The sequence below is a fragment of the Myodes glareolus genome, chromosome 1 (genome assembly GCF_982192425.1).
Source record: "Myodes glareolus chromosome 1, mMyoGla1.1, whole genome shotgun sequence".
Lineage (NCBI taxonomy): Eukaryota > Metazoa > Chordata > Mammalia > Rodentia > Cricetidae > Myodes > Myodes glareolus.
The window spans coordinates 11,367,904-11,382,702 of NC_142026.1; the positions used below are offsets into that span (position 1 = coordinate 11,367,904).

At 35.2% G+C, this 14,799-nt stretch overlaps 1 protein-coding gene across 4 annotated transcripts in view; it reads right to left on the minus strand.

Annotated features, from left to right (window-relative positions):
• The window catches only part of Erbb4 (erb-b2 receptor tyrosine kinase 4), a 1,041,831-nt gene that overhangs the window by 679,009 nt on the left and 348,023 nt on the right, over positions 1–14,799 (minus strand). For all 4 annotated transcript variants that reach the window (XM_085698741.2, XM_085698747.2, XM_085698750.2 and 1 more), the window contains exon 2: positions 3,225–3,376. In XM_085698741.2, the coding sequence (XP_085554867.2) occupies positions 3,225–3,376 (152 nt within the window). The remainder of the gene's footprint in view (positions 1–3,224; positions 3,377–14,799) is intronic.

The following is a 14,799-nucleotide window of genomic DNA, read 5'->3' on the forward strand; positions in this document are numbered from 1 at the left end:
CGGGGGGTGGCGGGGAGGGTAATTAGTCTGAGTCTCATGTTAATATTTTGAGAAAGTACTCTTTTTCTCTATTCTGTGCATCTATTTCAGAGTGCTGGCTCAAATCTACTGGTTGAACATTTCTCTCTGGCATTCAAACCACAAGATAAGGATGGCTATGCTCAAGTACCTAAGGGGACAAGGCACCTGAGCACAGAATCTGAGTGCTCTTGGTTATAATACTAAATACTTCAAGGTCAGGTTTCAAATTGACACACCCTGTGTTTTTTCCTCACCTAAGTGGCATTGTGAATGTGTTGGCACTGAAATCGTGAGACTATCAAGAGAGACTTTCATGCTGTCTAGAGAACATTTTACCATTAAAGAAAGCTCTATAACAGATTAATAGTTTAAAAAATTATTTAGTGGGGATAAGGAGAGATTCAGTCAGTCTTGCCAGGCAAGGACGAGAAACCATTTGAACTTGAGTACCCACTAAATGCTGAGTGAAGCATAGCAAAGTGTAATGCTGGCAATGAGGGGCCTGGGAAAGAACAATCTCTGGTGTGACATTGGGCCAAATTGGTGAGTTCTCGTTTCAGTAAGAGACACAGTCTCAAGGAAACATTGTCAAAAAGCAATCTGATGTCAGCCTCTGACTTTTGCATGGGCATATGTATATGGGTTCATCTGTACACACCTGCACATGCACGAAACACACAAACATATACACACAAATATGCTACACAGAAGCATACCCTTTGATTCTTTAGTAAACAAATCGCCTGCTTCACATTAGGTACTTTTCTAAATATCTACTGCTCAGTTATGAAATACATTTGACATGGCCTGTGGGTAACACAAGTCACAGAACGGGTAGTGCTTTCAGAAAGAAAAAAGAGAAAACATGTCAGAACACGACCACCATGCTGCTATGACATGGAAATAAGAGTGGGACATTTCTCTAAAGCCAAAATAATTTCTGTGGCTCCTAAAGACAGGAAAGGATCCAGAAAAAATTTATACCCATTATGCCTCCCTCTCCATATGCATGATAGATTTAAGCTATTCTTCCAGAATGGAAATTGAGAACATCTTTGAAAAGTTGTTCTATAAATCATAACCACACGAGCACATCTAAGGGCCACGTGAACCAAGACAACGACTGGCATGATTTTACAACTAGTCTCCACAATTCAGAACTTATAGGGAAGTGTAGCATGACGTAAAGAAAGAAGTTCTTCATTGCTTGGGTTCTGTTTCTAATGTGTCATTACTGGTCAGTTATCTGATGAGAAAGTTACTGTAAGGGCACATCAGCCAGAAGGTGATTTTAAGAATAAATAAAATTCCAAATTAGAAGAAGGCTTTTAGAATATGTCAGAATAAAATTTTAAATAACATGTCACCTAGTAACCTAATATATAACTCTCTCTTTCTCTCTGTCTCTCTCTCTCTTTCTCTATTTCCCTCCCTCTTTTTCTACATTCCTCCCTCCCTCTCTCTCCTTCCCCCCCTTGCTTTGCTGTCTCTCTTTCATAGTCACTATTCTTATCTCATTAAGGAACAGAACACAAAATGAGACTCTGGAAATTTCTACCTTTGGCCCACTGGTTAATTTTTTTTCTGTTTAATGTCCTTGACAATTTGATCTAATTAAATGTCACTTGAATGCTGACATAACCTAAATGTTTTCCTCACTAGACTCAGTAGTGTTCCAATGCAATAGTTTACTTTACCCTCATTCTTTTTCTTCATTTCCACTGCACTGTTTGTTGTAGGTAGGAGTCATATGTGATTTATTTAGATGTGTGTTCTCGGTGTCTACAAAGTTGAAGTCAAGAAGCATTACTTGCTATCATAGATGAGCTAAGATTATTTTTAAACAATAAATATATGTCACATTTAAGACTGTATTATAGAACAACAAAAGATATATGAACAGAACACATTAACAAGTAAAAGGAAAATTATTAAAATTATGTATAATAAAACAAAGTTACAGATGTGTATGGGTTAGCACAAAATTTATAAGCGTTAACAAAGGCTATTTAGGAACCAGTAAGAAACTATTTCTAATTCCACATAGAAATTTTGGTCTGGTGTATTTTACTTTTCCCAAACACATTCACTATATTGAGTTCAACATATTTCCTAAGAATTTTAGACCCATGTTGTACAAACATGTATATATATATATATATATATATATATATATATATATATATATATACATACATACAAATATATATATATCTTTCATATTCTAGAGGATAAAATTCAAAAGAATGCTATCATGGGTCAATAATTTCATTATAAGATTATAAGGGTTACACAATTATAAATATTTTCACATTGCATTATTTAAAGAACATATATGATATAGGTATGTATAGCTGCATATGTGCACAAACACACACTTTTTATTTTCAATGAATCCTAGCAATACCGCAAATCAAGTGAAACACACAGAAGACGTTCGCGCAGTTATTACAGGGCATTCCTCGTCTCTCGCGCGCTCTTTGGATCTGATGGACTAATTATTTCCATTGCCCCTATTTTTACTTTCTCCTTTAGTTTTCCTCTACTTCAGCATCATTCAGTTATTTACGTGTGGCCTAGGATAGTTTCTATACACTGCATTTTAGAAATAAGAGCTAAGAGCTCAGATGTTGAGTCTTCTAAGGCTTTATCTTTCTAGAAAGAAAGTCACGTTTGCTATGTAATTTTCATAGATAACACATAGATGTATCAACTATTTGTGATTTCTTCTGAGTTTACCTTAGATTGCTTACAGTTTCAAAAGAAATGGCATTGACCTGAATTAGGAGGAGTGACACTATTGCTGTCTGCATTGGCCTCTTCCCCAAGTGACAGAAGTGAGGCAGAAAAGAGATGAAGCTGAAGCCACCCACTCTTATCTGATTAGTCCTCTGACTCTCTTAGTCCGCATCCTGTCAGGAAAAGAGGGACTTGCAGTGTGTCCTGCTCTATACCATGACAGGATCCTTTTATCAGTCTAATGGTGACAGCAGCTATCTACGTGAGTCGTCAGTCACTTTGGCATTGCTTTTCCTATTCTTTTCCTGCAGGTGCCTCCCTCCCTGTTGCTTATCTTCTGCCTACAGTCACAGACTCTGCCTAACAGAAGAGTAGAGCTACCATGTCTAATCTAGAAGGACTCGCTTTGCACGCTATGACATCATGCCCACTCAAAAAGAATAGAGAAAAAGAAATAGCTGTACCCGCAGGAAGGAGAGGTCCCGGTTGTGCTCGATGCTGGTGATCTCCAGGTTGCCCATGACTACCTCACAGTTTTCATAGTATTTGCGCAAGGCTCGGTACTGCTGTTCCAGGTCAGAGAGAGAGCTCAGTTTATTCTCTGTTCCTGCGCACACTGAAAAGACAAAGATGCACCTATAGTTATATAACCTGTATGTGACATGAACAAAGACACTCTCTTACACAAAGTGCACTACTGAATTGTTTATCCCAACTCAAGATATTTAAAACACGGTTGAGGGTCATAGACTATCACCCATTCAGAGAGAAATTAACTTAATTTTGTTTTGTTTAATAGCACATGTCAAGCAAGAAGAAGAAAGAGTGGCTTCCATGGAATTCTTCAATTTATCTTTTAAAGGGATACTTGTAATAATCACATTTGCTGTGCTTATATAAAAGTTTGCAGAGAAAAAGACTTAATTTCATTTATATATGGTTCTCTTTAAGATTTATTGTCTACCCAAATTTCTGATAAAGTAATTATCTACACATTAAAAAACTGAAAGATGAAAGTAACAATATTTAAAAAGTTATTTACTATCTACTGTACAATAAGCTGTCCCAGTATATTATCTTAGTGATATAAATATGCAAATGCAGACCAACCTCAATTATGCAATCTTTAAAATGTTTTAAGCAATTTGATTTGAAATGTTTTATAACTATGCTACAAATAAGATATGTAATAAAATGCTGACCATAATCAAGTCATCCACATACATATTCTTGAGTGTTCAAAAGCATAACGTCCTGTTTGTAAATATATTAGTCATGCATACTTGATTGGTGGAACCCTGTTTTTGTTCTATGTAAGTCCATGAATGTACACATATACATGTCTGTTTTTTGTCTGTAGTGTTATCTATTTTCCCTTTCACCCTCAGATTTTAATGTTATTTTTCACAGCAGAGGTATGTATACAGTCCTTACCATTTAACATACTGGTCAGTTTTCCTTAGGCTAAAACATTGGAATGTAAATCTTACAATATTAATGAATAATTTAAAAGCTGTATTTTAAATGTATCTTCTTTAAGTAAGTTAATTAGTATATCCGATAGTAAAGCACAAATAACTTCAAATATGCTGGCGGCATAGATTGAAAGAAAAGCCACATATACAATTGTATGTCCTGTATATAGAAATGACAAGTAACTATGCCTGGTGTTATTTTCACAGGGGTGGACAGGAGAAAAAAGTCTTGAGGGAATAGTCTTAACATTTAATACTATCTTAAAATCTGTTTTTCTAGTAATTACACCAAAAATGATAACATTTTAATGTAAAAATTTGAAGATGATTATAGATCTAATCCACAGCACTACTGGGAAGTTGTGGAAACTTTAAACAGTAGGCAAAACCTATAGAGAGATATTCCTATCCAATTCAAGAGTGATATGTTGCAATGACTCACCACAGGCACCCAGAACCATAGACTAGACCCTCAGAAACCATAACTACTGTAAATCTTTCTCTCTATGAGCTGAAAGGGCAAGAACTCAAAGTTCAGTGAGAGATTTGGTCTTAGAATAAATGAACAAACAGATGAATAAATAAATAAATAAATAAATAAATAGTGGGAAAGTGGCTAATACAGACACGGTGGCATCAGCCTCTGGCTTCCACGTGTACTTGTACGTCTGAGCACACCTACACACACATGTGCACATACTACACATACAGACATTCACACACCCAGAAGAGGAAGCACCATGCAGTGCAGCTACCTAGAAAGGCAGCCCTGTGATCATAAAGGCAAAGCTGGAATGAAACATCTAAAATGCAAAGGATGCCATGGACTGACAGTCATTATTAGTAGCTGGAGAGAGGCAAGGGAAGATGCTGACTGAATCTCAACAGGTATATGAACCTGGGGATGCCTATCGTTTAGATTTCTGACGTGCAGATATGGGAGAAGGTAAATACTACTAAAGTAAGTTCCCTACTCTGTGATACTTTGTCACAATACAGACTATTTCTCCCTGAAATCATTTATTTTTAGATAGAGTTTATAGCATAGGCTATATGAAATTCCCTGTTATCTAGGTGGGTCTCAAACCTTCAACAAATCTAACTTAGTTTTCCAAGAAAGATTATACCAGGCTTGAAATAATAGTATATACATGCTAAAACCATCTTTTTCTTTCTGTATGGTAACAGAGTGGGGAGTTTTCATATGGAAATTTATACACTAAAAACAAAGATTACATTTCGCTCCTTTCTTTGAAAGTAAGAATAGCCACAGAGACTATGATTTGACATGGTGTGAATCACATTCTCAGAGCTTTACTTTCCATGTGGATTGAACCAGTTTTGTTTGATTACTTCAAACCATCTTAAGGTCTGCTTCAAGAAATGCAAGAGAGTTAAATCTAATGATATTTTTATTACTGATGATTCCATTCATAAAAACTATGTAATATATAACAGTATTATATCCACACCCCATTTCCCATCATCAATTTCCCTTACATTGCTCCTAATAAGACCCAATCCCAACTGCATTCCCTCTTTTTGTTGATCTTCATGATATTTGCATGGGTACTGGATAAGTCACCATAGCCCTGGAAACATACAAGTGGGAATACATTCAAAAAAATAATGACTCTTCCTAACAGCTATTAACTCCCAGTAGCTCCACGGTAAAGAGTGGTCCTGGAGGGTATGTCCACTCTCACTGTCGGCTATTCTCGTTTGGCTGTCTTGACCTTGTGTAAGCAACCCCATTTAGTACGGGTTCATGAGTACGACAGTTGTTTCAAGTCCAGCAGTTTTTATTTCATGGCACTCTGGCCTATTATTCAGCTCATACATTCTTCTGCTCTTCTCCACTGTGTTCTCTAAACCTTGGTGTTAGCAGTGGATTAGGACTGATAAAGACATCCCATTTGGGAGTGCGCACTCGATCAGTTGCTCTCAGCAATTTGCTTATTATGGACTGAACTCCTGTGATGTGGGGATTTTTTCCTCTGTATTCTATGAATATACTTTGTTGCCTTTGGTTATTAACAAAGCAGATGGAATCGAGGAGATTCCATGAAACTGTCAAAGGAGAAAGATGCTAGAACATAACCAGTAGGCCACAGCCTTGTGGTGATACATCGATTAATAGAAATGTATTAATTTAAGATATAAGAATTAGCTAGAAATACACCTGAGCCAGCAGCCTAACAATGTTGTAATTAATATAGTTTCTGTGTGATTGTTCGAATTCGGGTCTGGGTAGACAGGAAACTAAAGTGTAATCTCTGCTTACTCTCTTGACTCATAATTTTAAGATCTATTTTTATTAAAGAGAGGTTGCCAGTGTGTGTGTGTGTGTGTGTGTGTGTGTGTGTGTGTGTGTACTTCTGAGGAAATCTAGAGAAGTATTGAATATCCTAGAAATGAAGTTATAATTGTTATGAGCTGTCCTTGAAAGGTGATGGGAACTGAACTTGGCTCCTCTAGAAAAAAAGGACTATAACTGCTGAACCATTTCATCAGCCTAGAAAGCTCTATATTAAGTCATGATCTGGACGTTAGAAGGAAGCACCGATCCAAAAGATGGTTGAAAAATTGGGTACAGGAGGTAAGAAGTCAAACATCTGTGACTTGAATTGCTAAATTTTCACTGACAACAATATAACAGTTATATTGGCTCAAGGGATAAAATACTATCCATGAGGAGGATTAAAACTAAAGTTATATGATCTATGTCATAAATAATTTCAACTACTCTGTCTGACTATTATACGTTCCACACAAAATTATTCAATTTGGTCAATGGAACAATTTACCGGATATGTAGGGCATCTCCTCTTTGTAAGCAAACAAGTTCTAGAACAAGATGAATTCTGTTGTTAAGTAATATTCAATACAAGCAGAGTAGTGACCACAATTCATTCACACAGAAATCTGTTATTGATCAAGATTAAAACTAGGTCTTTACTTTGCATTATACATTAGAAGCTCATTGAGAAAACCTTTAGTCCATTATCTCTATTTTATTGCTCCATGCAAATTAAAACAATTCCTATAAAAATAAAATATCTGTGAAAAAACTATTATATAAGATTATGAAATGTCGATTTTAATTATTTTAAGTTCCAATGATCCTAAACTTGTATTTTAAATCAGCGTGTTACTATCTAAATTAAGAGGGTTCCTAAATATTTAGTGCATTCTGATCTTTGGTCTGAAAGACTAAGTATATTTGGGGTACTCACATTTGATACTCTAACTGAAATATTTAAATATTGTTGAATGCTTGCTTTGTCAATTGTATAAAAAAGAAATGAATAGCATGAAGAAGGCATTAAATTTAGATAGTTTTAAGTTCATGGCTTAGTTAGTTTTACTATTGCTATGAAGACACACTATACCCAAAAAGAACTTGGGAAACAAAGACTTTATTTGGCTTGCACGTCCATATCACTGACGAAGGAAGTCATTGAAGGAAGTTCATTGAAGGAAGTCAGAACAGAAACTTAAAACAGCTCGGAAACCTGATAGCAGGAGCTGATACAGAGACCATGAAGGGGCGTCTCTTACGTGCTGACTCCTCATTGCTTGCTTGGCCAGATATTTTATAAAACTCAGAGCCACAGTCTAGCTGTGGCCCCACCAACAATGACTAATTTACAAAATGCCCTCCAGACTGACCTATAGTCAATCCTTGTGGAGGCGTTTTCTTAATTGAAGTTCCTGCCTCTCAGATGACTACAGCTTGTCAAGTTGACATGAAACTATCCAGAGTAATGTTAAACTTACTGTTTAACATTAAACAATGTAATGTAAACATTCAAATGTTCTCAAGAGATTAAATATTCAAATTAGCTGTAACTCCAGTTCCAGGACATAGCCTTCTGGAATCCATGAGCACCTTCACAAACATGGTACACTTTACATAAATGCATGCAATATCCTCACAAATATAAAATAAAAATTAACAAATATTTTTAAAATGAAGATATCTTCAAATAATACTCATTCAGCTGATATTAAGAAAACCATAAAATATCTTAAAGTGCTACTACTTACGTTTTAATAACTCCATAAAGATAACCTGTGTTGTGTTTATAGTTTACTTAAATTCAAAATTACTGTAAGATTACTATAAGTGTAATTGGAAATAATTCTTAAAAAATGATATTCCAATAAACAAAAGTCACATTCATCACAATATTTTTTTCCAAACACTCTTAATCTTGAAGCATTTTTTATTATATGCTGTTCAATTAAGGAAATATTTTTGTGGCAGTAAGGAATTTCTTTATATTTAGCTTTGATCTGAACTGAGAAGAATCGATGTTATATCAAGCATAGCTTTTATCTTAAGAGACAGACTTGGTTTTTAAGGAATTAGTTTGGATGGAAGCATAAAAATCGTTTGTGGTTCCCTTCATGAAGCTCTCATCGAATGCCTCACAACTTTCATTTGTCAATCGATTTTACAATCAGGCAATGTATACAAGACAATGCTTAAGCCATCAAGTTTCATTGATTTCACAAAGCTGTTTATCAAACCTGAATTGAAAAATCTTCTTCAACAGCCCAAACAACTTTAACAACACCCAACCTCTTTCCAACACTGTTAGAAAGTCTTTGAATGATAAATTTACAGCAGTTTAAGCTTCAGAAATCCTAAATTTACCTGAACTCCCCAGGGTATCATTCAAATGTAACTGCAGGTATCAAGATCTATGTGAGGCCCAATGCAATTACCAATTATTCTACTTAGCTTTGATTCAATTACAAGTGTAGCTATACTCTTGGACACAGGATGCTCTAGCTTCACAACTGGCATCCAACGTAATCACCATTCAGTTAAAAAGATCAGAAACCAAAATCTTGTGGTAATTTTAAATCTTGTCTAACAAAATCATTCATATGATTCCTATTGTTTCAATATTAATGCAAAATTGTTGGCCTCAAGTCTCAAAATATATAATGAGAGCTTCTCAACATGGTTGTACAGATTATTAATATTGTCTTCATATAAACATAACCCTTACAGAAAAGCTTTCTCCTTTCAACTATTATTTCACATTGAAAGACTATCACAAAAATTACACACATACACACACACACATACACACATACACACACACATACACACACACACACACACATACACACACAGTTTCATTTATTATCTCAGCTGTGCATTAGGTTATTTTAAAGATTTATGTGTGTGTGTGTGTGTGTGTGTATGTATTTGTGTGTACTTTTGTGTGCATGTGTATGCCCCATATATGCAGGTATCCTGTGAGACCAGAAGATGGTGGTGTAATCCTGAAGCTGGAGCTACAGGCTGACCTGCCAGAGGTGGGTGCTGGAATCTGGTCTTCCGGAACAGCCTCAAGTGTTCTTACACACTGAGCTAGCTCTCCAAACTGTGGATGATGCTTCTGAACTATTCTTCCCTAATCTGGTTTTTTTCAACACAAATTTTGACCTTATTAATATGTCTATTTGCTATTTTATGTTTCACGCATTAGCTTTATGAAGTTTGATGAATTAAGGATACATTTAAATTCAATGCATGAAGCATCAACTATTAATAAAATGGCAAAACAGACTTTTATTAATGCTCTTTGGTAGTCTTTCTTCACATTCATTTATTTATATTTTGCGAAATTTCTATTTCAAAGATACAAAAATAGAATAGTAATGAGTGAATTATTTGAAATCATATTTGTCTCCTATATTTGACTTAAATAATATTAATTTGCTACCATTTCTTTGGAATTCACTCTTGATTTTTCTCTTATGGCCTCTCTCCCCTAAGATACAGTCCTAATTAGCATTGCAGTATTTTGTTTTTTATGCAAGTGCTGGGCCCTTAACTTTAATGTAGGTACTGGACTTGACAAGCAATTAAAGCAAACAATTTCCACTCATCAAGGCTTGCCAAATTAGTCATCTGCCATCTGCCCCATCATCTGGTGCTCCTTGAAGTCTTGCTGTGAATCTGGATGCACTTTCTCAGAATCAGAGGGACAGAGCAAGTCTCCAAGCTGGTGGCGTGCCAGTGGGAGCTAAGTATGTAAACATTAGCAAACATCTTTCTTCCCAAGATTATCCTGCCTTCAACCATCCCCCTGTGTGTAATAAAATCTAGCCCGTTTGTGCTGCCTTTTCACTGCAGACCTTTGCCATCCACTGTAATTAAAGCGGCAGCCTGAGAGATAGTTTTTTCTGTTAGAAATAAATGAAAGAACTATAAATTTAAGGTTTCTAATATGTTGCTATGCTCACATACCAAGGTGCTTTCTTAAGCATCAATAATGAGATACATTAAAATATACTGAACCAAGCTGTCTGCACAAGTCTCAGGTCACATTTCCTCTTCATTCCTTGCATTAGCAAATGCTCACTTAGGTAGAAACTGGTAGGCGGGTTCTAGAGATAGTCAGGCTGCATAGTGATGGGAAACTTGAAAAATAGCAATAGGGAACATGCTACTTAAAAGTATTTCTTTTATTTTTTGAGGTTATAATTCAATTACAATATTGACCCCTTTGCCTTTCTCCCTCAAACTCTCCTATTTAGCATGCCGTACCCTCTTTTTCAAATTCATACCCCTTTTTAATTGATATATATTTATAACCATAGATATGTATATATGTTATATTTGTGTTTACAACCTACCTACATACAGACACACATATATACACATATGCATTCATATATACAGCCCATATACACATACAAAAATACAATCTGCTCATTTATGCCCATTGTGTCTTGGAACCATGTGTTTGCAGAGGATGAAGATGCCTAATTCTAAATACAAGTCTTAATCTCCTCAAAGTCCCAGTCACACATTCAAACTTGCTTATTCATTGTAACACAGTAATGGATGAGTAACAATTCTTCAAATCAATAGAAAAGACTGGTAATGAAGTGAACTGGGAATAGGAAGGGTGAACTAAATGATATTTTGCCTGAGAACTTTTACTGTATCTTCAGAATATTGACATGTGAAATCTAGTCTGAGATATCAAGCAGTCACTCCTAAAAACACACTCATGTGTATTGAAAATAAAAATGAGATCATGACCTTGAGATGGGGAAGGAAGACATAAGAGGAGTTGGTGATGGAGAGAGGTAAGGGTAGAAATGAGGTGAGACATTACTCAGGTATGAAATGATGGAAAGAATACGTATGTGTTGTAATAAGTATGCATACTTTGTCAGGTCTTCCGTATCTCTGCTAATTACCTTTACTCACTTGCAATAAAGGTAAGGAGATATTGTTTCGTTATCTATAGCATTCACTTATCATGTCTGAGACCCTGAGTTTACTCCCCACCACTACAAAAGAAGAAACCAATAATGTATGGATAAAAACATGATGAATTAGATGTACTCCTCTAAGCCACTGTCTTTGAGACTGGCCGTGCACAGAGCTCCCAGTTAAATAACTTGGTACATACAGTCATATACACTTTCACTTTGCTTTAGACTTTTTAATTTCACTTTCCTTTTTTACAGATCTAATCATTGGTATACATAATGCTACAGATAAGCTATATAGTTTTGATTATAATTAAATTCTATCCTTGCTCCACGGCACTAGGGTCTGGCAAATGGGCAGTACATTCTATGCGAACCTTGGCTACATTTCTTCCTAAGAGAAGTTCCACTGAAGCCTGAAGTAAAAAATTTGATATACTATATAGATTATTTTTAATAATGTAGCAATAAATGGCAAAACTGAAAATTAGAAGTCCAGCTTTTTAATGAAATTATTCACTATGACGCATGCAAGAAAACAGATGTGAGACAATTTCTATGATGAGACCTGTCTGAATTTAGAAGCGACTTTTATGTTTACAAGTAAACTATGAATGTCCTGTGCTAGAGAGATGATCATCCTGTTCCACAAGCTGGAAGACACGAGTCTGAATGTGTGACAGCCTTGAAGAACAGGTGCAGCAGCAGCACACACATGTAATCACAGGGCTAAGAAGGCAGTGGCCATGGATCCCTGAAGGACACTGACGAGTCTGCCCAGTTGAATCAAATTGAATCAATGACTTCTCAGGCCAAGTAAGATCGTGTCTTCAAAATAAAGTGAAGAAGGATCGAGGAAGATGCCCAATAGCTAATTCTGGTCTTCATGTGAACCACAGAAAATCACACACGTGCATGCGCGCACGCGCACACACAGACACACACACACAACACTGAAATATTCCATATCCACTGACCTTACAAGGGTACCTCAGCATCTGACTTATTTAAATAGAATTATAAATTATTTTCTTTATATAACATTTGGGAATTAACAAAGAAAGACTAAAATTGTAAGTTTAGAATAAATTAGTACTTGTATTGTTTTTTCTATTTTGATGAAAATACTTGAAAAAACCTGTGAAATACAATTATCCATGTGAAAACAATTATATATGACGAAAGTTCATATATACAGAATACACTTTCTTGAAGGTAAATAAAATTTTTAAAGTAACTCCCTTTCTGCTCACCCTCAGACAAGTGGGAATGGAAATCACATACTACTATTTTTAATACTGTCACTGCAGAAAGGCGATCAATATTTAAAAGTAAGCAAATCTTGTCCGAACATGAGTCACCGTGTTTCTCATGAATACATATTTCATGGCACAAAAATAATATCGACTTTTTGATAAATTATACAAATGTGTACTTTTCCTTGTGTGACTTGAATTTATGCTGACAGTTTTGACACAGGTTGTATAGAATCAGTATTGTCTTGAATTCTTGTAAATATCCTTTGTTTCAGGTGTGTGTTTCTCATTTGATTAGAACTTACATCAAAATACAAATTAAATGAACCAATAGAGTTTGTTTTTAAATGTGTTAGTTTTTAACACACAAGTTTGGTTGTATCATTTCTATTGTGACAAATAAGGCAACTGTCTAATACGGTCAATTGTAAATGTTTTTTAAAATGGTTTTTAAGAATGAAAGTGAATTTGGGCATAAATGTGTTTGTCTGTAGTCCCAGCTACTTTAGGTGGTTGAGAAGGAAACGTTAATGCCAGGAATTCAAGGCCAGGCAGTATCTCAAATGACTGTATGAATAAAGCTCCACTAACCAATCTCCTTCTTTCTTTCCTTCCTCCCTCTCACTCTTTTTCCCTTTCTCTCTCTCTCTCTCTCTCTCTCTCTCTCTCTCTCTCTCTCTCCCCCTCTCTTTCTCTCAACCAAAAACCTAACTCACACAATATAAGCCCCTCTAGTGTACCTGAAAGTCTGTTAACTCCACTCGATTCACATGTACACACACATAGATGCACATACACCACACCTACCACCATACACACACAGACAGAAACTAATAATCACACAAAAAATAATAAAAATTTAAAAATTTTAAAAATAATAAGTCTAGACCCTCTAAGAGTTAACCCCATCTGAAACCATGCATCTCTTCTCATGCCATCCTTTATAATTCACATACATGTTAAGATCATGGTTCAACACCATATGTCAAGTATTCCAGCACTGCCATAATGATTTCTTTCTAAGTGCCTATTATTGATTCATGAGTATACCTTGTTGATCAAAGACAAAACATAAATACTCTGCATGTGGAACTATAAGTGAAATTGCTCTACACTATTACATACTTATCTCCTACAGCACCTGCTGGATTATAACTTCAGTCACATGCTGGTCTCTTGAGATCAAGGTCTCTATTGTGTTCCGAACTATATTTAGCACTTAGAAGAACTGGAACCATCTAAGAAAATCAATAAATTTAGGATAGAAGAGTGTATGATTATGCAATTTTAGATTCTATCTAAAATCTTGCTTCACCTCCAACTCAACATTATTTCTGATGTCATAATTATACTTAGAAAAATTCAAATCATGTTTATAGCAAGAATCGCATAGCTAGTCATTGAGAGAAAAGAAACTTTATTACGACAATTGTCCCACATTTCAGTGTCATGGTCTTTGAATGCACTCATGACATGGCCCAGTTATTTGGAAAGAAATCCGAAGACCAGTGCTTTATCTATACTCAGCAAGAAAATTAGAGCCTTGGATGGCAGGTGTGATTAAGAACACTTAAAAAATCAGCATCAATAATTTCTGCAATTAAAAGGGGGATCTTCACAAAGATCTTCTTTTCTGAGTCTTGGTTAAAGGAAGTTAAATATGACTGTTTAGAAGACAGGAGTTTTAGTTGGTTATTTGAGATATTTAACAAAAGTGCATAATATATACTAGCCAATATTACATGCTAAACACAATACTCAATATTTTAATGTAATTTCAATTTTAAGTCCATATTTCAATGTCCCATATTCCAATGTGCTCCAGTGATCTCATAAAGTACATTTTGTGAACAATCTTTTGTAGTAAAAGCAATGAGTTTAAAATTTAAACACTTTGTAAATTCAGAATGCCAAAATCATGCTCACTTAAATGTATCCAACCCTGCACTGAATAATTGCAGGATGGTTTAATATCAAAGAATTAAGATATTAAACTCTTACAAGTATTATATAGATAATAACATTTTAAGATGTATTATTCACAAGACAGTTTTACT